Raw genomic sequence first — 24,410 nt, forward strand, 5'->3', positions numbered from 1 at the left:
GTGGCTCTAGCTAGAAAGGGAAGGGGGGCACATAACTCTTGAGTGCATGCAGCCGGCGGGATTTCCCAAATCACTTGGGGATATTGTTGTGGAATTCCATGTGTAGTTGAAGTTTAATAACTGAAGTTTAAAGACGTTGTAGATGCACAACAAACTGTTACTAAGAAAACCATTGGCTTTGAGTTGAACTGAGTTCACCACTTCTCAATATTTGCAGCATCTTTTCCTTAGCCCAAGTCAACTCTAAACAGCAACTGTTCCCTGTCTATCCCAATAGCAGATCTCTTGTAGTGTGTTTTTGTTTAGGAGCTAACTACACAGCTAACACTCCTGCTGTGCATTTGCCTTCTTAATGTGCTCAATCTGAAAAAGCACCAACTATTTGCAGCTATCAAAGACGTTAGTGAGAGCTTATCCGCAAATGGTCAAAATTCTCCATTAAAAATGGCAAAAAAAAATCCCAAAATATTTTTTCATTTTTTAAAAGACAGTTAATTTTCAATGAAAATTTGAGTACTTTGAATATTGCATTGTTTCCTTCCAGAACACATATATTCAGTCAGATATGTTTCCATTGGAAATGTTTTTTAGAAGAATCAAATGAAAAATATTGATTTTTCATCCTGTTCTGCTAAGAATGTCCACATCTCTCATAATCACAGTAGTCTGATTAATTAATCTTTCCTTAAAATAGTGAGTTATAGTTGAGACAATGTTAATCTTTTTTTATGTAAACAGTACAATAGCAGACATAATCATCCACTGTGATTCTACTACAGAAAGGCTGAATTATTAATTGAGCATTAACATAAATTTCAGATAAGCAGTGTTTTTAAAACATTAGATTATGGTATAGGTACATTTGCAGGATATACGGGAGAGATGGAGAATGCAAGCATGTTTGAGCAAGGTGTCCAGTTGAAAATAACTGTATTTTCAATCTCTTCTTTGTTTGGTCCCTAAATACAACTGTAGGTCCTCCCTGAAGGTCCTCCCTTGACATAAATCATAGGATTCAGCTTCTGCTTTAACTATGAGGAAAATGTAGATTTTCTGTACATTTTGCAGAGTTTGGTCCATATACATCTTATTTTACAATAGCAATAAACATGAAATAGAAAGGAGTTCAAACAAAACTAGAATAGCTTCCAGAAAGACTTGTCTATGTGTTAGTCAAGCCTATTTTACTATTGCTCAGGGGTAAGGAGCATCCTAGTTGCACATTAAGAGTTTTTATAGCCTGGGCCATAAAAAACACTGTGAACCGATACGAGGAGAATTAGTCCTAGGCAGCCATAGAATCCCACAGAACCTAAGAGAAAATTAAAATATGCTGAGCAGGTTTATATTTCTGACTCTCCACAGCAATTGGGAAAAAGATCAAGCAACCTCATCCTTGTTTACTTTTTTTTATTAGAAACCTCCCTACTCAGCTTGCAGAGCGCCCTGGCCCTGCTACCACTTCAATAGAGGCAGCAAAAGGGAGGGATGGAGAAAAATGTTGGGGGAAATTTTCAGATCATAACTCTTTTTATTATTATTATCATTTTTAAAATGAAGTACAAGAACTGAGCTTTCAGCCAAAGACTCAGGCTTATTTCAGTCCACATAGCCACATGGATGAATTCACAGATTGGCGTTGAAGAACCACCCGGGAGAGGGAAGAGCCTGCCGGCCATGGAGTGAGCACTGCCGAGCAGCAAGGAGGTTCCCTTCCCGCCTCGAGCAGCAAGGAGGTTCCCTTCCCACCTCGAGCAGCAAGGAGGTTCCCTTCCCACCTCGAGCAGCAAGGAGGTTCCCTTCCCACCTCGAGCAGCAAGGAGGTTCCCTTCCCGCCTCGGAGCACGAAGGAGCCCTCCCAGATCCGCAGGCGGAGCCGGCACGGGGCAGCAGCCCTTCCCGGGGCAGCTGCTCTTAGCAAGACCCCACCATCCAGAACATGCAGCGTTGTACACCTAAGATACTTAAAACATAAAACAGATGTTCATGCCGTCCGCAGCACATTTTATTGCTTTTTGGTTTATGTCATGCCCAAATGAGTTTTTTATTAGAGTGCTTAATCGTGTTTGGAATCAAATGTCCTCTGCCTCTGTTCCATATTTTCTTTGACTGTCTGTTTTTAGAAAATAATCTTTCCTCATGACAAATGGAAAGGCAGTGATTTGCAAAGCCTTAGCCAGTGTAATTAAGAGCCAAGAGCAGCTGACCTGAAAAAGCAGCAGTGAAAAACATAGTCAATTGTTAAACATAAATTACTCCATAATTAAGTCCAATTGTCTTATAGCAAAACTAGCTCTTTCTCTCTTCCGTTACTTGGACAGAAATCTTACTGAGGGATTTTGCCTGTGGCATACTTTTCTACTAAAAAGTTCATAACTCTGTGCAAGATCGTTTTCTATCATAGCAAAAAGGGTTTATGTAAGTCAGATTCAAGCACTAATCTCAGGGAAGTGATGCAGTCAAGCAACAGCCCTATGGGCCAGTCCGACATCTCAGTGCTTTTGGGAAGCAAGGCCTCTGTCTGCCTCAAGACATGAACCAGATGCTGTCCGTATTTAGGTATTTTTTTCCACTAGCGGGTTCTATGAACCCTCTTGCTCCAACTCTGCTGCTGTCCCCAGCCAAGGGACAGCACGGGAGATTAAGTAGTTGCAGGAGTCTCTGGTCTGCACCTTCTATAGCCCCAGTATGACAGAGAGGACATTGGCCATTGATAGTTACTCCTGCCCGGCGTCATAGCCTTGCATCATAACATCCATATATTTTAATGTTACAGAGAGAGATGGAACCTAGAATCGCTGCTAGAAAAATGGCAAAACGACTGTTTATGCTTCATAGTCCTATTTGATAGAAAAAGCTAAAAAAAAAATGTTGCTAAAACTAGGAATCATTCCAGCTTTCCTTCCTGTCCATTTACTGGACCTAAGAAACAACAGGGAAATCCCACAGAGAGCCAAGAGTGACCAAGAAGACAACAGGCTGGGTTTCTGTTTGTTTTTCCTCAGACTTTGAGCAAGGGTAACAGAAACCACTGGTCCTCAGGTGAAATTAGCCGGACTCACAAACTAATTGTATAGGACAGGCCCCTGAGGAAGAAAACAAAATATACACAAAATCAACCCAGCTGGCTCATACTGCTCTGCCCGGGTATCTTCTGGGAGATCATAAGAACTTTCAACATCTCTTTTAAAAAAAGGAAATAGCAGAAATTGGCTCCTACCATTGATTAGTTCAGCCTATATACCTTTTGTGTATATAAGACTGTCTTCCATGTTTTCCTGCTTCACTTCTTTTGAGTGGGGCAATAAAATCACTGCAACCAGGTGTAACCAACTTGTAAGATCTTGTGGAGTGGTGATACCCCCCCCACAGTGGGATGGCAACACAGAAGAAACATGTGTTTGGATGCAGTGGTATCCTCACGGATCAGCCCCTTTGCCTGGCTCACTGCAGGACAACGGCAGCATACTTTGGATGTTGATCTCCAAGAAATAAAAGTGCTTTTCCATAGCACTTCAAAAATCTGTATTCCGATGCTACCCGGATTGGCAGTAAACACAAGCGCACTCCTCACTTGGTGGATTTCTTGAGGTGCAAGCAACACCGCGGAGGGACTGAGCAGGCTCTCCAGTCTGGCTTCCCCATTTGTGACTAAAGCTCAAGGAAAAGAGGACCGCAGTGCCACTGCCTGAGGTGTCCCAAGGCTGTTTCCTCAGTGTCAGCCCAGCACCAACGCATTTCCTACTCGTTTATAAAAGTTACCTGTCCCTCAGCAGTTCTGAGCTGCAAACCGCCCAGTAAAACTGTGTGTTTTCCAAAGAAAAGGGCTGATATTCTCCGAAGAGAGATGGAGATTAAACAGAGCAGTTTCATAAATCCCAAAAAAGCCAGCGGATGAAACCTAGTGAATTTTTATTGTAGACAAGAGGAGGAAGGATATTATAGTCCTATCAGACTGTGTTTGAAGGTTTGTTCCAGGACTAGGTCTGTGCACATTTTTATTATTATTATTCTATTTTTAATTATATCCAGGCCCCTGAAATGCCTGTCTGCTTTCTGACAGCTCACAGTCTTTATTTAACCACCTACCACTGTCACGTCAAAGAGAAGAGCTGTTATTCTCCGTGTTTCTATGATACGAGGTTAAGGTCACACAGAAAATCTATAGCAAACTATGAAACCAAACTGGATCTCGATTCCTGTCTTAGCCATTAGAAAATCCAAAGGGAAACTTGCAATCTTAGAAGATGCCCTAATTTCACAGTCCGTCTGCATTGTCTGCACTTTTAGTGTTCAGGAAATCTGTATGCTTGGGGAACAGTATCCACTGTCAGTTAAAAGAGCGCAAATCTGTACTAACTTCACCAGTTCCAGTTAAATTAATTACATTTTCTTTCTCTTTTCATTGACATATTGATGGCTCTTCTACCCACTTACAAAATTTAGCTGCAAAATGTATCTCATAATAAAGTTAGTTAAAAAGCACCACAGTGGGAAAAGATTGCACCCTCTATATTTGCGTGGTGACACATGCTATCCAGGAGCCATCATGGTGGTTAGAAGGTCCTTCTGGAGCCTTCACCTAGTCCAGGTTCCTGCTCCAAGCAGGACTTTTGGCCAGTGTTGGTTCAGGTCAGCATGAGCTTTATCATTTATAGTTATTTTTCACATAAGCCATTATGCTACATCCCAGTGACATTATTAGCAGATTTTGGTGTCTGTCTGATCTGTGAGAGAGGCAAATATAAACCCTATTTAATATGTGCAAAGAGGATATATTGCACGAGTTGTAGAGTGATTCCCTAAAGCTGCTTATGTTCATTTTATGAGACAAACTTGGCACCAATTTAAACCATGTAAATGTTATAACAGAACAGTGTGCCATGAGCTAAAGACTGTGAATGGAGAAATGCTGGCTCTGTAATAGCCCCTAAGTGTCAAAAAGGTCAAAGAGCTCAGAGAGTGCTCAGAAAGGAGGGCTGGAAGAGGAGCAAAGGAGCAAGTATTTGTACTGTCTAAATCGTTCTCCTCACTGGCAGTTTGGGGAGCATCAGCTCCTAATTCATTGCACTCTGCATTGCACCTCAGGAAAACACCTGATGGGATAAATAAGCTAGATGGTATGAGTAGCCCACCTAAGTCTTCCCTCTGTCTCCTGAGGATCAAGTATCCTTGAAAGATGAAGGTACAAATCTCTCTGTGTGGTCTTTGCCTTTCACTCTGAGGATAAGCCTGCTTAAGGCTCAGAGAACAGCCGCCCAGCACATCAATAACCACTTAAAAAGCTTCTACCATCACATCCCAAGATGTAAACAAACAGTCTGTAACAAATCCAAAACAGGCACTAGTAAAACAGAAAACACCGCTTTTATCTCACAGAGCAGCATTTATTCTTCTTGATCTATTTTTTTATTGTCATAAATGAAGTGAACTAAAAAATTAGCTTTGTAATTCTTCATCCTTCCATAAGCTGCAAATCAAAGTTTGCTTAGCAGAGCAGAGACAAATTCTAATGCTGCAATTTCTCTTGCCTTTGCAAAAAAAAATAGAGTTTGAAAAGAATAACACAGCCACAGTCTTTGGCCAAAAACACAAAATCTTGCAGAAACAATTAGCAGTGGAAACAATGTACAAGGCTTTGTAGCTTTAATCTGATATAGAAGGCTTGGAAGCCAGAGAATAAAGTTACCTCCCCTCCTGCCACAGACTTGGATCCAACATCAACACACAGATCTTCCTGTGCGCTTGTCCAGAGCTACCAGCTGGCCGCACCGTGTTTCTCTACTGACAGGCCGCTGGTTTATAAGGGGTTGGTTGTTGGGCCCACTACTTTTTACTAGGACAATATAAGTGTCAGCAGCAGAGTCGTTGGCCTTTGCTGCTTCCGCTGGGGTCGAAGCAGCACAGAGCACCCTGGTTGCCTATGTGTGGTCTCCTGCAGGGTGGGAAGGGGTGGGAACCTCAATACACAAGTTCTCCAAGGCCGCACTGCAAGGCCACGTGCAGGCCCAGGGCTGCAGCGCCGCGGGCTGGCGCGATACCGTCGTGCTGCAGCTCCTGAGCTCTGTGAGCAGCCCCAGTGGGACCAGCTGCCCATGGGTGGCCACGTTTAAACATGACTTCATCTTCCCTTCGCCCTCAGCAGCAAGATGAGCAGCAAGCAACGCTTGCAACCTCTGCGAAGCTTCTCTCCCCAAAGGCCATGTAAGCAAGGCATAAAATGCCCTTAACTCTCATGGACGTAAAGGGAAGCTCTGGAGACTTGGCTTCTTGAGGCTGGCACTTAGTAAAATGGCCCAACCGTGAGCTTTTATCAGGCCTGACAGACACCACAAATCTTACTCCTGCTGGAAACAGCCATAAAGCTTTCACTGTGTTAACTGACACTAAGCCATATCAAGCTCACTTACATCCATATAACCATATTTCTGTCAGTGGAGTCACACGTATGTCACTTAGAAGGAAATTGGTGGAAGCTCCCACTAGGACTCTGCTAGATACAGAAAGTGCACACTGCAACCTTAGACTGTACCTCAGAGAAGCTGAACAAGTTTAAAATTGCTGGTTACTAATTTCCCAGGCTGCTACCCAAATAAAAATGTACCTGGGATACCCGTGTCCACCTATAGCACCCACAGTTAACAATTTAAAAGGAAGACAGATGCAAAATAAGAGCTGCAGAAGTGTATTAATGTCTAAGACTTTTCAGGTCCCTGCTGTAGTAAATTTTCTCTGCCAGCTTCCTGTGTGATTATAAAGTCAGCCTTTTATCCGTTCAGTAAATATCTGAACTAAAATGTTCATTCGAGATAAATGCAAAACAGGGAACAAATCTAATTCTGCTCCTGCTGTGCAAACTTATCCATACAAAAACAAACCATGCCACATTTCAGGTGCTGTGAAGGGTGAGAACCTGCAGGAAAACACGACCAAGATAAAGCAAAATAAAATAGCCCTTAAGAAATAAAGGTAGTTTCACCCCAGTGAAACCCTTTTGCTGTGGATAATGTCTAACAAGGGGCTTTCTCTGCTTCATTTCAGAACCACGATCACACCTGTATCGCGTGCAGAATCATCTACCGGTCAGACGAGCACCATCCTCCCATCTTGCCCCCCAAGGCGGATTTGACCATCGGGCTCCATGGGGAGTGGGTGAGCCAGCGGTGCGAGGTGCGCCCCGAGGTGCTCTTCCTTACTCGGCATTTCATCTTCCACGACAACAACAACACGTGGGAAGGCCACTACTACCACTACTCCGACCCCATCTGCAAGCACCCCACCTTCACCATCTACGCCAAGGGGCGCTACAGCCGAGGAGTGCACTCTGCCAAAGTGATGGGGGGCACAGAGTTCGTGTTCAAAGGTAAAGCAGTGCACCTTATCTGGGCCTAAACGGTCAAGCAGCTGTCGAACGGAGCTGGGTTTGCACATAGTGGCTTGAAAGACACTAATGATTTAATTCTGTCATTTCATTCTGTTGCTTTTTAGGATTTAGATGTTTCTTGGGAAGTTCTAAGCATTCCGTGACTACCCAGACAAACTATACGATATATATTTTATTTCTCACCACTGAAGCAATACTCATCTGAGGCAAATTATGGACACGTTTAAAAGCAATAACATCAGACTTTAACTTGTGTGAGTAAGTCCTGGAGGCCACCAGCCAGATTTTAAACATCGTAATGAAATGCCTGAGTTTTGATCAGTGTCCGAGAGTTACTTTAGTGGAGAGAAGAAAGTACCTTCAGAAAGCATTTCACATCACAGGAGAGGCAGATATAGAAGCGTATGTCTTTTTTTTTTATCAGCTTCAAAGAGGGTCTAGATAAAGATAGCTCCGATTAATCCCACAATAGCAAAAACTAGGTGTACTTAATAAAACCACTGGCCTGCTTCAGGAGGCAGCATTCAGAGACGACGTAGCTCAGTTCCCAATGGCTGAAGAGTCGCTTTGTACAAACAGCTCCATAGCACCCTGCTCACACACACACACACATCTGCAAAATACAATGTCCCTTCATAGCACCAGCCCCACTGGAACTGTGAAAGCCCCAAGCTCTCTCTGCAGAATATTTTCCTTCACACTTTGTTTATCATGTGAGAAGCACATAGCTTCTTGCATGCCTCCAATTTAAGAAAGCATCTGACTAGAAGAAATAACTTACTGAGCAGGATTTTCACAGGAGGCATAAGATATCCTTGCCTGTCAGAGCTTGTACTCTTGTATTCATGCTCTATGTAGGATGTCCCAGTCAAGGTCCTGGAATGAAATCCAGTTAAGCTCAAAATCATAATCAGAATTTGTTGATTTGTTTCTGTTTCAGTTAGTATAAATCCATTCAGAATCCCTATTCTTCCCTTGAAACACAGTATCAAACAAACACCTAGAATAATCTCTACTCAACTTCCTCAGGCTCGTTCAGTTTAACTTCTCCCAACTTGATAAACTGGGCTGCAAAATCAGTATTTATGTGCCTCAAACTTGTCTTTGAAATTTAGTCAATTTAGTTAGAAGCAAGAAGCTGTAAAACTTTTACATCTGCAAGTGTATGCTGAGTCACTGTTAGGAGAAAGAGTAGCCCTCTAAAATTCAGCACTAACTGCAAGATTCATACAAGAAGAACAGATGATATATGAAGACACTGCGGTTGTGGTAATTTCCAAAATGGAACTTATTTCATTAGCTTTATGGGCTAACATATGTTAAAAGAATGATAAAAAGACATTATAAAGAGCCCTACTTATGCGTTAAATGGTAATAAAATATGAGTAAAGTTTTATTATTTCCTCTTTTATGAATCTTCTCATGTGACCAATAGACTTTATCACTAAAAGATTGTCTGGGATTTATGAAAAGCTCTGCTTAATCTCAAGGATATGCAACCACTAGGTTTCCTTCAGTAGACTTTTTTTGAAGCAGTTATGTCCAAGATGTAAAGTGATGCTAGTAGAATTTTGGGCCACATCTGCAATATAAAATTTTGATTTAAGAAAAAGAAAAAGCAGAGATTCAGAGTTGCTCTAAGTCTTCTTGGGAAGATTAAAAGACATCCTTAAATAAGTTGAAGGAGCACCAGAATATTGCCCAGACATATACAGAACAGCTTTGTCTCCATAGATTCTAAGGCTAACTGAAACCCTTCACAACTTTACTAGCATCAGGCATAACACACATAGACAAAAGGGTCAATTTTAAAAGGATTTTGCAGTTTGCTTCCCCTACTGATCACAATGATTTCTGCATGTCTTAGACCAAATACTGAGATCATGCCCACAAGGAACCTAAGTGTCCAGTGCCACCTGGGCAGGCACAATGGTGGGCACCCACTACGAGTCTCATGTCACAGATAGGCCAGCCTGTTGTCCCCCTCCTGCTCCCTCTGCTGACGCCTCCTCTCTTCCTTTTCCACAGTAAACCACATGAAGGTGACGCCCATGGATATATCCACAGCCTCGCTGCTGAACGTCTTCAACGGGAACGAGTGCGGGGCGCAGGGATCCTGGCAGGTCGGGGTTCAGCAGGACGTTACTCACACAAACGGCTGCATCGCGCTTGGCATCCGCCTACCTCACACCGAGTATGAAATCTTCAAGATGGAGCAGGACGCCAGGGGCAGGTACTTGCTGTACAACGGCCAGAGACCGAGCGATGGCTCCAGCCCAGACAGGCCGGAGAAGAGAGCCACTTCCTACCAGATGCCTTTAATTCAGTGCGCTTCATCAGTACCCAGATCCGAAGAGTCACCAGAGGAGAATAAAATAAGTCTGTATAGCAGCAGGGCAGCAGAAAAATATTCCAGCACCCCAGCTCTTGCTTTGGTGTTGTTTATTTGTACTGTGTCATATTGGGACATGCTCAGCTAGAAGTGAAAAAACTATTTTTCATGACTACAAAGCCAGGATTCCATAAGACTGAGGGCTGTTTTTCTTCAGAATGAAAGGGACATTTATTTCCTTGATGCACTTGAATGCCTGACAAGTGTTGTTCTTTTCCCTGTTTTTACCCTGCTCCTTGAATCATGGACGGCACTCATTTGATGTCTGTGCTTTGAACTTCATCCAGTCTGATCCCTGGCCTGACATGACTGCACAAAAGTAATTGCACTTTAGGACTGCAGACTTCTGGGGGGAGGGAAGGGGTCTCCTTTTCTTAACTGCTGGGGTGAACCTTACAGTCCTGCTTCAGCTGCCTCTGCCATTCTACCATTGTGGTACTTTTCTCCCCAAGGCTCGATTTCTCATCAGAATTTAACTCCGAGGAGTCACTCAGTGTAGTGTCAATACTGTGATAACGGCTTCCCCCTTTGACTTTAGGGCTCTGATGTAGATATATGTATATAAGAAAGAAAGCCACAAGGATCTATCTAATCGTTATCTCACACCTCATAACACAAAAAGGATCTGCAAATAAAACAATCCTCCATTCAGACAAGTGGTATCTCCAACTGAAAATATTCTAAGTAATTTAAACTATTTTTACAATCATGGAGTTGCAGAAATAACCAATGACTTAGTATTTTCTCTTTCAATTTCCTTAATTGCTTCTAGGCCTGCCTTTCTATCTAGTGAGTAGTTGCAACCAACCCCTCTTACAGCCAGATAGAAAACGTTTTTTTTTAATCACACATGCACTGTACAAATTGCTGATATAAGGCTGAAGTGACAGGCTCTGTTTTCATTTTCACACGGCCTTATATACTCTCTATGCAATATTTGTGCCTTGCAATTGGTTTTATCCAAGTGGATAAACCAAAGAAGCCTATGAGGCCTTAATACATTCTGCAATCCAACCTAGCAGCATGGGTTTAATGCAACATTAAGCAGGAACAAGCGAAAGAAGAGCCCTGGTAGCCCTAGTATTGTCTTTAGTTTAGAGAGCAAGAAAGCAGTAGGAACCAGCCTCGCATCCATCTCACACAGTCTTCTGGGAGGAGCTGCAGTGGGAGTTGCACCAACTGCCTTATCCACATTCTCGCCTTGCTTGACATTGTGGTTTCTCCGAGGTAAAACCTGATCAGTCTGCGGAGACACCACGCAGAAGAAACAGGCACAACCCTCGGAGAGCTTCCCCCTGCAACACCCCAGGATCTCCCCCAGCGAAAATATCATCTCCTGTACACACAGATATGAACCAGAGCAAATGGATCCTGTCAGGAGAGCCAAGAGAGTTAAGAGCAGCGAGGAGGTTCAGGTCGCAGATGAACCCTGCTCCCCTGCTTCGATGGGTACCAAGGCGAGGACACAACTTAGCCTTGCAGCATTTGCAGTGTCTTTACTGGTACATGGAGCATTCTGGCTCACAGGAGGAGCAGGAACCTGTGTGAGAAACAGGAGCAAGGTCGTAGTCTCTTCATCAGTATCTAAGTAGAACCTGCCCAGTGTGGACCAGTGAGGAAGAACCCTCCAAAGTGGTGGGGTTTTTTTAACGTTATAGGAAAAGCATATTTGAAGAAAGGTCCTTCAGCTTTATATAGATGAGTCCATACTGTGTGCTACAGCAAAAGTGTTCCTTTAAAACAGTGATACCATCAGTCTCGCTAGCAGAGCAGGCAGGGAAAAGCTAGTCAAGTAGCAATGATGACACCGAGGCTCCCTGACTAACTCCCCCACATTTGCTGCTTTCTTTGCAGTTTTGCAAGTTGGTGTCAGCCTTTGATGCACATTTCCTCACAAAGTGGCACAAAATCAGGGCATTCAGATGTCTTGGGGAGAGCAGGAACAAGAAGAACCGCAGACTCTCATTGCTCTAGCAGATGACACGTCTCTCATTTTTTTCCTCAAACAGATGAAAAGCCACAGAAAACCCAACTCAGCTATCAGAAACACAACACAGGGGTCACCTGAAAGTATTCATGGTGAATCGAGCCCCAAGAACAAGAGCTGATCTCTTCAGCATTTCTTGCTATGGCTTTCTGCTCTGCACAGCTCAACCTATTCAGAGAGTTCTGGATGAGCTGCAGGTGGGGAGGACTTAGGAGCATAGTTTAAACTGAAGGGTCAAGAGAGTGACATGATCACTATACTTCTGAACGAGGACATTAAGTACTACAAAGGATTTTCGCCAGTTAAGGCTTCAGTTTTATGTTCAACAGATTCACACCAGCGTGTCTCCAACTGAGCCACTGCTGGTCTAATAGTGGATAGTCAGAGAAGTCCCTTCAAATATTAGCTTAGTTCCTGACTTCTAAGTTGAATGAACAAATCCATGTTCGTTTCTATTTATTAAGATGCACACTGGGTGTATTTCTTAAACTTACATAACATGTTTATTTCTCCACTACTCATTCCCACTTAGGTTGTCTCATCTCCTGAAAAATCTAATGATAAATTGCCTGGACTTGTTTGACCCTGACCGTGCACTGTGCAGGTGCCACACACTGCTTAGTCCCAGCTGAAATCTGTGCAGCCCTGCAATGCAGGACTGAAGCCTACAGCAGAACTGGTCTTCAACATAACATGCAATGTTTAGTAGGGCAATGACCCATATATTTATTAGTGCTTCATAGCTCCTCTGTAAATTGCTTAGCATCAGAATTATCATAAATCTCAAAAGAGAAAGACTTGTGTAGTTTTCTTCTGAAAAGCACATTCTATCAAAATACAATAAACACTCACTTTGAATCTTGCAAAAATTTAGGTTTGCCAAGAGTTTTCTTACTTGCACTAATTGCAAGTGTAACAGAACTTAAGAATTGTGCAGGAATTGCTTTTTTCTTTCTATGACCTAGAGATACTTAAAAAGGAAGCACAGCACAATGCATTGCAAGAAGTTTGATTTGGGGCTCTTCCAGTTCATTTGTAGTGTTGATTAGGAACAAAATTTCATGATTTAAAAAATTTTCATGATTTCCTGATTTTCATAGCATATGCTGCACCAGCCTCCTGCCTCGTGTCTGTATATAAATATACCTTTTATTTTCCCATTCATCAACACAAGCCAAAGGACAGAGATAAAAATAAGTCTTCAGAGTGTGTACTTTATTTGTCAATCCGTGTTCTCTAGAGGGATTCTCCTAGGTTACAGGCCCAGGAGCTAAGCTTCCTTCGTCTTCCCCTTTCATCACACAGAGCTGTACAACGCCGTGTACACGTATGGCACAATAAACCCCATTCGTTTCACTTGCTCAACCTGACCTCGACCTATGTGGGCAGCTCTGGCTGCTGAGGAACTTAAGCCATGCTTTAAGTTAATGGTTAATGGTTTAGCAGTGGAAGACCTGCAAATTCTGTAATTTCTCCCGCACCACTGGGAGAACTGTCCCTGCAGCCAGGATGAGTAAAGAAGTTCTCCCCTTCACATCATTCTAATAGCCTACTCAAGAAGTCACCCTATGCAAAAAAAAAAAAAAAAAAAAGTATAGCAAGAGCAGCTTGGGCAATTTTTTTCATGTTCTATTCTAAAAAGGGCAAAAGGGATCAGAAAGTTAAAATGAAAGTGTTCCTGGTCTGCTCCTATACCCTTTACATATTGTGCCTGCTGCCCTGCGAGGGAATGTTACTTTTATGAGCAGAAGTCCATATTTTGGGGTACAATGTCCGTCTTGCTTGAGTTGGAGTGTGCTTGCTTAAAGCACAGGATTTTTAGAAAAAAATCTTTTTATTTTTGTAAAGTTATAGAAGGTATTTTTCTTCTCAATTATATGTTCCAGATTAAACTGCCGGGGAAGTTTGAGCACTTGTTAAAATATTGATTGAAATAAAAAGAGCCTAACTGAAAAAATCAGGATTCCTCTGCTCATGCATAGTAATTTTCTGTCGTCTCTGTCACCTGCAAAGAATAATCCGTGTCTTGGAAAGCTATATCCCTCTGACTGGTATCTCCTCTAGTTGTGCACGGATAAGCTTATTGTATATGAGAAAGCAGTTTTACTTGAGAGCATCTCGCTAGAAACAGCTGTGATGGATACAACAGGGATGATCAGGGTTTCACAGTGAATCTTCAGGTTGCCTGAGTGCGGCTAGTTGAAAGGCAGGCTGAAGTGTTGGCTTGCAAGGGCAGTATGGTCAGAACAGCCGTGGGGCCGTACAAAGCAGGTGGCATCAACAGAAATAACCTATTTTTCATTAAAGAAACTTCAATCAAACAGAACAGGATTATTGCTGTGTTGCACTTGCTCCAAGGGTTGTAACACAGGGGAAAAAATAGGGTACTTTTCTTAAAGATACAGAAATCTGTGAGCAAAAGATTTCTCATCTTCCATGCTCTGCAGTTTCACTACTGCCTCCCTTCCGTACAGAAGATGGGTGAAATGAAGTCCTGACTTTCTGAAAATTCAGAAACTTGTCCAATCCCAGGCTTTTGAAGTGACTCAGAACTTCTGGAAACACAACAGCAGATCCCTGAACAGAGAGCTTGATTTTCAGGAAGCATGCCCTAAATTACAAGGCACTCTGAGTGCTCCGAGCCACAGCCCGTAAAGCAGCAGCTTCCCTTTCCACCCAGAGCTGTGGGCACGGCAAATTCAGACATAAATAGACACTATATGGCTTAATTCACCCCTTCCTGGGGCAAAAAGAAGGCTAGGTAGCAAAAATCCAGCACCACTCTGAATTTTAACATTTAATTACTTCCCATTTATCTTTTTCTCCTCTTATTTTATAATAAAAGTATTTCCAAAATTTTTTCCCTCTGATCATCTCTGGACTGTGAACACAGTGTTGATTTTTTTTATTATTATTTGCTGTCAGCACCAAATAATAAAGAAATGGAGAAACTGATTTTTTACTTCATTCTGCTGAATCAGGCAGAAATAAGGGCTGAATATTTGCCCACGGTTGAGAGGAATCAAACCACGAATACCTACAAAAAACGAGGAAGCGACGCTGCTGGCTTGAGCAATCACTTGTCAAGCTCCCCTCTCCCTACCCCTTCCCCTCCTCAGTTTTGTTCCGGGGTAGGGAGCTGTCCCTTGCAAGGATTTTCACCATGGAGCTGCCGAGCTCTGAGGACAATAATTAAATCACAAGCAGCTTCCAGCAAAGGAAACTGCCCGTGCCTGAAAGCAGACGGACGCTACTCCCAGCATCCTTTTCCCATGGGAATCAGCTTTGTTTGTATCCTATACAGTTGCTGGGACGCTCCATTGGAAAATGGGAAACAGAACTGTACAGGATAATATTGTCTTTAAATAAATGAAGAAAGTCTACCAAAAAAATGTTTGCATGGGGAACTGCTGGGAATTAGATCCTCTGCATTCTCACTCTTGCGTGCAGCAAGTCCACAGACACAAAAAGCATGTCATCAGACCTACAAACCCTTGCCCAGAGGCAGAAACTTGCTGGATAACACATTCCTTATGAATTTCTTTTAAGCAAATTTCCAACTAGTGAATTCCTTCTCCCTCATCACCAAACATGAGCTTGAACACACCAGAAGATGATCAAAACTAGCTATGTCAGGCTAGCCATAAGCCTTATTAACTGGTCAATAAAATACTGCTGGAAACCACTACCTCTTCCAGCAGGCAAAATAGCTAGTTTCAGCACCATAACTAGTTTCACCACTATAAGACACACATACAAATTCAAAATTTTGCCACAAAAATGAGGTATAAGCCTGAAATCTTTATCACGCTGGTAAGTTTAGTGAACTACCCAGTGGATGTGTGATGTTGCCGTGCTGCAGCTCAGCAGGGAACCTGCACGTCTCGGGAGGCAGCAGCAGCTTCTCCAGAGCGCGGGTTTTTCCCCTCACTCTTTTTTAGACATTGCCACCTGCTGGCCACAGCTGGCCGAGCCTCAGCTCTCCTGGGACCTTCTGAAGAACCGGCCCTGACTGATGGGAATCGGGGCCGGGAGCACTTCAGACAAAGTGCAAGGTGTCAAAACACCCCAGGGCAGTCGCTTCTAAAGCACAGTTATGTGAGACCAGCACTGAAGTGATAACAGCTTTTATGAGAACAGCTAATACAGTTAGGGGAGCAGGGACCAGGGCCAGACAAGCCTCAAGCTTCATAGTCCCTTTATCAAGGTCCGTAAGACGCAGAGGAAAGAGAGACTAGACATGCTCTGCCTTAGTCTCACCACAGCAGTCATTTAAACTGCTCAGAAGGGCAGGGGAGGAGGAGGGCAGCAGAGGAGCATCGGCAAGGTAAGAAGGTGGCACCATCACCTCTTGTGGAAGGGAGAAAGAAAAGGGTCACAAAGAGCCTTCATAACTGGGCAAACTAACAGCAAAACTGTAATGACCCTTAAAACAGTGTCTCTGCTGAGTCCATGGCTTTGGCATACAGAAATTAAAAAATCTTTTAAAGATACAAGCCTTCCCTGGGGGTAAATGCAACTCTGAAATGTCATTCCACAAGGTGATCTCTTCTTACCAGGAGAGGCCACCATCCAAGGGATTGGTCATAAAGAAATAGTAAGAATTACATTCTCTTACTGACTAAATGTTTTAGAGTCCAGCTCTTATGGAAACTTCTATGGAGTTGCACCTCCAGAAGTTAAGAAATGCCAAAATGAACCTGTGCTCTTGCAATCCTGCCCAGAGCCTCTTCTGCACGTGCAGAGGCAAGTCAGAACTTTTCTAACCTATAAGCTACATGCTACGGAAATTTCCCCGATCCCTTCAGAAAAGCTGGGGAAATGATTGCTTGCATCTTCTAAGCTGTATGAACCATTTTTTAATATATATATTAGATCTCATATAAGGTCTAAAATGTATACACAACTGTGCAATGGAAAAGGCGATAATATACATACATACATACACAGACATCTCACATATGATGAGATACTTTATTCATGGTATTACCAAAAACTTAAATAAATTCAGAAATCAGCTAAAACTGCCAAGAGCCACATAAGCTATCAAATATACTATATATGCTAGAAGTATCACTAAATTTTGACAGATATTCTGTACCCTTGAGAATCTTGGACTACTGTTGGATCACTCTATTTACAGAACTGGCTTAATTTCTGCAATTCCAAACTTGCAAATACCCATAAAGATACACCTTCATGAGAGGGGGGCACTTAGGGCTTAGTGACCATCAAGCATTATATTAGAAACAATTTCCTATAAAAATGGTCTAATAGCAAACACAGATGGATGTTGGAAACCCACCTTGTCCCACTCTAGTTTGGGGCTTCAGTTCATGGTGTTCCCGGTATCAACCAAGCAAAGCTTGAGGGCCTATTTTTGAGAGCATTTTGGACAAGGATCCCATTTGGTAAGAATAAAGGAAATTCTGCCCTAGTGCTGCTTTAAAATTAGCAATTTTAAAGCTGCTCATTAGTTAGAGAGGACAGAAAGAGTTTTTTAAAAAAGCAATGGATTTGTAGCAACAACTGAAATACTTAAGAGATATATGATATAATGTAAATCACATAGCAATTAACTGCAATTACCAGTTTACATGTGAACACATAGGCACCCCAGAAAGATTTGCATGCACACACACATGACATACATGTACACAAAGAGGCATTCCATAAAGGAAAGAGCACAACCTTGTCCTTACGCCTGCGTCGCAGGGCATTTAGCATTTGTACAGGTCACTAATGGGGTGCATGGCGCATAGATCGCGCTGTTCCTGGCACAGAATTTGGGTCCTCGGTTGTTCTTTTTTCACTGCACTCACACAACAGTGCTAGAGGAGGCCGAGGCCCCTGTTTGTGCATCGTTGATTATGGAGCTGAAAATGTTTACTTTTGGTCAGCTGCTTCACTTCTACACCTTTATTTCTACAAATGCAGCATCTGGTCCAGTCCTGTTCAATTTATTCATCAATGACCTGGATGAAGGCACAGAGTGCTCCCTCAGCAAGTTTGCTGCTGATACCAAACTGGGAGGAGTAGCCGATACCCCAGAGGGCTGCGCTGCCATCCAGAGGGACCTGGACAGACTGGATAACTGGGCGGTGAAAAACCTCATGCAATTCAACAAGGGCAAGTGCAAGGTCCTGCACCTGGGGAGGAATAACCCCAGACACCAGTACAGGCTGGGGACTGACCTTCTGGAGAGCAGCTCTGCAGAGAGGGACCTGGGTGTCATGGTGGACGACACGTTGACCATGAGGCAGCAGTGTGCCCTCGTGGCCAGGAAGGCCAATGGGATCCTGGGGTGCATTAAGAAGAGCGTCTCCAGCAGGTCGAGGGAGGTGATCCTGGCCCTCTGCTCAGCCCTGGTGAGGTCACATCTGGAGTATTGTGTCCAGTTCTGGGCTCCACAGTACAAGAGGGATGTGGAGCTGCTGGAGAGAGTCCAGCGCAGGGCTACAAGGATGATCAGGGGCCTGGAACATCTGCCCTATGAGGAGAGGCTGAGGGAGCTGGGCCTGTTCAGCCTGGAGAAGAGAAGGCTGAGAGGGGATCTAATCAGTGTATATAAGTACCTCAAGGGAGGCAGTGAGGAAGATGGTGCTGGTCTCTTTTCACTGGTGGCCACCAACAGAACTAGAGGTAATGGCCACAAACTGAAGCACCAAAAGTTCCACAGGAATTAAGGAAACATTTCTTAACAGTGAGGGTGACAGAGCACTGGAACAGGCTGCCCAGAGAGGTTGTGGAGTCTCCTTCTCTGGAGATCTTTAAAACCCGCTTGGATGCCACCCTGTGCCACATGCCCTAGGTGACCCTGTGTGTGCAGGGGGGTTGGACTAGATGATCTCTAGAGGTCCCTTCCAACCTTAAGCATTCTATGATTCTATGAACACAGCTCTAAGAGCGACTCATAAAACCACAATTAGCTTTTCATCAAAACACAGGTTGCACTCAGAGCATCAAATTCCTTCTCTCATCCATCAACAATCATAAAATCATTATTTCCAGTGCGTCCGAGCCCAGCAGGTTGGAGGCATGAGGATTTAGGCACGTGAGTATTAACAGGCTGAACAGCAACCCCCAGGACGGAGCTCTTCAGTTCGCTGGGCAGGCTCGCCCTTGATGGTAGCGCCAATTTAAAGGCCTTTTATTTCAAATGCTGATTTTCTTCCTGTAACTGGAGGTAGTTGTTATCTGTGGAACATCAACACTTCTATCAGACGTGTTCAAATTACATTTCAAATTCACAAGGATGCTGCAATAACATCAACTTTAAGAAGTCTCTTTAAGAAGTTTTTTTTTTTTTCCACAAATACACTGACCTTCCTTCACCAGTGTAATCTGGCTCCTGTGGAGGTAGGACAAAGATAATTTCATCTAATCAGAAAAGCAATCTGTTCTGATTTCCTCAAAGCTGAGACATGCAATAGGAGGCCTAAGGGCTAAAGTATTTCAAGATATTATGGAAGAAATCAAAGCGTGAAAGCGGTGCCAGGACGTTGGCTCCATCAGCGAGCTGGGCTCAGGCAACTGTGGGCAGCACAGGCACAATCCTTCTCCAGGAGCTCTCCTGTTTACAGGTCTGCTCAGCGTGTTTTTAAGTTTCAGGCCCTTAGGATGGAGAGAAGCCTGTTCCTGACCAAAGTCATGGGAGTTTCTAGCGCACACTAAGGCAGAAGTCAGTCTGTGCAAACCTAACTTCACAGTTTCACCAAGAAAACAAAGCCAAGGCCAATTCTGAAGTCATCTACTACCAATCTCACCTCTCTCATGACTGCCTCTTCCTGCCTTGCTCCTTGACAGCAACAAGTTTCGAGCTCTCACTTGAGATGGGGGCAGATGCCTCACACTTTCAGAGGTGTCAGCTACCCGAGGGTGATTAAGCAGCAATCAAGGAAAATTAGCCATGGCACGAGCTTCCAGTTTGAGGAGTAGTCACTTTTTCCATTATCAAAGCCTCACTCTTGAGTACCTCTGGAGCAGGGAGCTAAGGAGCTGTCTCTCTATCTGACATCAGGCTCACATTTGGTTTTCTGCAGACTTTCCTCCTAAGGCTCTCAAAAAATATTTATATGAATTACTGTCCTACAGAATGACATCAGTTTAGGCCTCTCAATCATTAAAAACACAGCAGCAACTTTATAATCAAGATGATTACTAGCCGCATTATCCTCTTGTTCCTAAGAGCCTACTTTTGCTGAAGCGCCTTTGCTTGTAAGAGTCAAACGTGTTTAAGTTTCAAGGCTTGGCACTTTTTAGAAAGTGCCTCAGAAAACCCAAGTGTAGATGTATCATCTGTATCTGGACTTAGAGTAGCCAACAGAAAAGTATTTTGCCTTTCCCGCTGGCAAAGCAATATAGAACATGGCTAATATAGTAACCATATAGATTTAGGGCTGAATGTACAGATGACAGCGGATCCACACATATATTTCTGCTACACAGAAACATGTTCCATCTTCTAATATTCATGAAATGCAGTTTACCCAAATGTTCAGGATTTTGTTTTGGCTGTTGTTATTAGCAGAGGTCAGTCTGTAACCCCACTCAGTCTTTCGTACTTCAGACATTTCAGTCATGACTTCTGCCTGTTTAAAACACAGCTCGAGAAAGACAACAGCTAAATCCCTGACCAGGTGCTTTAAAAGTCTATCAAAGATTTCTAAGCAACGCAAAGCAGCATTTTGAAAGCCCAACAAAAAGTACCTGGTCAAGGACCAAGAAAGGCTGGAGATGCAGCAGGATGAAAGCTGTGCTAGAGAAAGGGGGCTTGTACCTAAAATACCCCTTCCCATCTGCCTCTACACTCATGCCTGTTTCTCCACCTAAAAAATCAGGATAAATTATCCTTACAAGGCAGACTGAGACAAGATTGCTATTTAATTACTATCCATTCTGCAACCATCAACACTGGCAAGCCCTCTGAATTCACCTGTGCACTTGAGCCTCTGACAGCATCAGCAGAAATACCAGCTTCTAAGAACACCTTGAAAAAGTTATCCCCAAACTATAAAGGTATCTCTAAAGCAGAATTGTGATGATAAATAAAAATTTTAAAATGATGCTTTTTATATACAAGTTTAAAGGGTAATTAATAATTTCAATCACCTTTTAATTAAAAATTTTTATTCAACTGTGTGAGCTCAGACTCTTCAGCTACAGTAATAGCTGTCTCATTCACCCCTGCTTGGATACCTTACCGACTTTTTTCTTTTTTCTTTTTTTTTTTTTTTAAAGAAGAAAAGGGAAGGAAGGAGCAGAATTCTACTTTGCAAGCCCTGCTGGCAATTTTATTGCTACTACACAGGCTGGCACCAGGGTTTAAATATATTGGCACTTTAGATATTGGAGATGCTTAGGTTGTAAATGTGAATTTAGCTAAAATTACATCTAATACCCACTAAAAAACTATTTTTCACCCTTATCAGTTCCAGACCCAGTTGCCTATGCAGACACCTAAGCCCGTGACATAAGCACAAGCGTCAATGACTGCTTCTTTGGATGGCGGTACCAGCTTAAAGCACAAAAATTGCCTCTTCCAGCCTAATGGCAATCAAGAGAGTCAGATAAAATTTTCTGTATGTGCACAAAACATTTCTACATCATTACTTCTGATTCAAAAGTCACATGCACAAGAGCAACATTATTGCTACATCTACTTATGCAGCCCTGACAGCATCAGCAATTTTTCTTAAAACATTTGCACCCTACAAACCAAAGCCAGGGGAGAGGGGGATAAAGCAAATAAACCCAGAACCCCTGATTATTGCTTGGTTCCACTGTTGGCAAGTCCCTTGAAAATAAACGAGGAAATAAATCTTCTTATTTAATGATGTCATTAGCTCTCTGCCCTCTCCAGGAACTCAAGGACTTGTGAAAAGTGACTCCGGCACCCAGCCTCCCCCTCCTGGCCAACGTTTAGACTTGCCACCAGACTACAGCAGCCACCGCAGATCAGGGTGAGCAGAGAGACTTGCTGCTGCTACACAAGGGTTTGTGCTCGGGGAAAATCACACAGGGGAAAGGCTGTAGGAAGCAGAGCTGTGAGGTGCCCTGTTCACAGCCATGTGTTAGAGAGCAGAGACACAGGACTCTAACTGGGCTGCAAATACAAAGACCAGGGCTTCTCCATATGACTGTACATGTTTGTTCTGACTGTTCTGTAGCCAAGTATCATTCTTTCATCACTGGCTGACACAAGTGTTTATCCTGGCAAGTCAGTACCTAAGGACTCCAAATAGGAGGAAAAAAACTCCCTCTGTCATGATGAGTATATGAACCTGACAAGCCACCAGCATCCTCGATGTTACGTGGTTCAGGCACTTGCTCTGCAAACACTGAATCTTCATCCAATCCCGCTTTACAGTTACAAGCTAAATGCAGGACAGTAAATAGCCTGTAAAAAGAACTAGACACAGCTGTTCAGTATTAGTAAACTCTATGGAAGGTAGATTCAGGGAGAAGTCTCAAAAGAAGGACACTACTACATTTTTAATTGTTTATTAACACTTCAGCTTTTAATGTCTTTGAAGTAGGCCTGAAAAATCACTTTTGCTTATCGACTTTGTCTATTCCCCTTTGGCAAAACATCCCCCTTCCACCTCACCACTCCACCCATCTCTTCCCAGGAGGAGGATGAAGTTTCAAGCTAGTGTGTTATTTTCTGAGATGTAGATCAGCGTCAATCACAGCAGCGGAAACATGCAAGCCTGGACAACAGTGTCTGTCAACAGCTTTTAGAAAAAAATCAGCAGAAATGCACAGAGTCTGTACATTAATGCAAATACGATTTCTTAAATGTACTTGATATATTTTTTAAAGGGGGTTAAATTGGGTGGTCAAAATTACTACAGAAGCTATATTTTATACTTAGCAAGGGTTCCCTCCCAAAACCATTAATTATGCTATCTTTTTAAGAGTGCTGTATTCATAAAACTTCAAAATACTATTTTGATACGGTATACTTGTTCCACCTTTGCCCTTTCGAGCAGTCAGCAAAGAGACCTCTGATGCGTATTAAACTCAAGCAGTGCATTTAGCCTCACATGACTTTATAGGCATCGTCATTTGATCATATCGCTAGGAGCAGAGAAGACTATTTCCCCATGCTTACGTGCACAAGTAAGCAGGCAGACAAAGCAAGTTCTAACCATTTCGGGAACAGAGACAAACAATTTAATCCATTTTACATAATTCACTGAATACAGTCGGTCTCATCCAAAGTCACTCCTGAGAGCAAAATAGTTTTAGCGTTACATTTTATATACAGCTAATGAAGGGATTACTGGAAACCAACCATTAATAAGTACTCTGCACACTGACTTTTAAAAGACATTACACCAACCATGACCAGATATCACCACCACCTGTTTATTTAAAAAAATACTTAAATTCGATTTTATCATTGTCTTTTACTTTATTACCGGTGGCCCTTCACAGTACTGCTGCCAGACATCAAACCTGACTTGACTGCATTGATAAAGGACTCCTCTTTTTTTCCTGCTTGCGAGTCCTGAAAGTGCTAGCTATGCTTGAAAACCTCTGTACAACAAGTTCTCTGCACTCTCTAACATCTCCCCAGTTTTTATTTCCTCCCCTCCAGGTCAGAATGACCACCCTGCCTGAAGCTGTGCCATTGCCCTCATCATTTTCCATGCAATCACTTTGGAACAGGCTATGAAGTCTGATGTGTCAATGTTCTGCTGGAAATATAACTGGAGAATTACACCACTCTGAACAGCGGCATCAAAATAACCAAGACCTCAGCAGCGCTCTTCCAGTCACCGGAGTGAAAGGAGACTTGAAGGCAGACACTGGAACATGTAACTGGAAACATCTGCACTTGCATGCTTAAGTGAAAAGCAGTATTTGTATTTTCTTCACCCTTATCCTTGCATATATGCAAGATTTCATAAAAATATCACAGATAGCAGTGACAGTACATGATGTAATCATAGTTTTTTTTTTAAAAAAAAAAAAAAAAACACTAGAAATCAAAGGCAACCAAGATAATGTAATTCTCTAGAACATTTTTCTCAGCTACATAACGTGTGCACATACCAAGGTCTAACACATTTAGCTGCACCACATCAAGTCAAGCTGTCCAAGAGCATACACAATTTTGCTTACAGGAGTATATCTCTTCCACAATTTTTCAGTTTACAAGTAATTCCCTGTATTGGATTATGCTTAGTCAGAAGCACAGGTAATATTTTGTTTCAATATTATTGTTGGTTTTTATGACATATTCAGAGATGAGGCAAGACATAAGATTAAGTGCAGGGAAGCATTTCAGACCCAAAAACGCATTCTTTAAAACTTAGATATACATGGTTAACATAGGTAGACCTGCCAGAAGTTGCATAAAAATTACTTTCCATTTCCAGAAATGAGTAACTAAGGCTTACTCAGTAAATATCAACTCTTCTGCATCACGGAATTCATCATGGGTGTCCAAAGCATTCAAATTGGGTTTCTGAAAATCTGCTAAAATGCAGTTACAAATGAGTAAGTTCGCATTCTTGAAACCCTTATGAATTCAAAGGATAATTACATTGTCACCTAGACAAGATACCCAGAAAACCAAGGATGGAACAGAAGGTCGATTATTACACTCCTGCACAATCTAAGCAAACTGTTAATAT

General features: G+C 42.6%; 1 protein-coding gene across 1 annotated transcript in view; it reads left to right on the top strand.

The window, feature by feature from the left end:
* APCDD1 (APC down-regulated 1) overlaps positions 1-10,432 on the top strand; it is a 28,476-nt gene extending 18,044 nt beyond the window's left edge. The window contains exons 4-5 of the mRNA XM_088524066.1: positions 7,042-7,363; positions 9,413-10,432. Of these exons, the coding sequence (XP_088380192.1) occupies positions 7,042-7,363; positions 9,413-9,864 (774 nt within the window). The 3' untranslated portion in view covers positions 9,865-10,432. The remainder of the gene's footprint in view (positions 1-7,041; positions 7,364-9,412) is intronic.
* Positions 10,433-24,410: the final 13,978 nt, after the last annotated feature.

This window comes from Tinamus guttatus, unplaced genomic scaffold (genome assembly GCF_059628265.1).
Source record: "Tinamus guttatus ecotype Peru unplaced genomic scaffold, ASM5962826v1 Tinamus_guttatus_pri_ptg000203l, whole genome shotgun sequence".
Lineage (NCBI taxonomy): Eukaryota > Metazoa > Chordata > Aves > Tinamiformes > Tinamidae > Tinamus > Tinamus guttatus.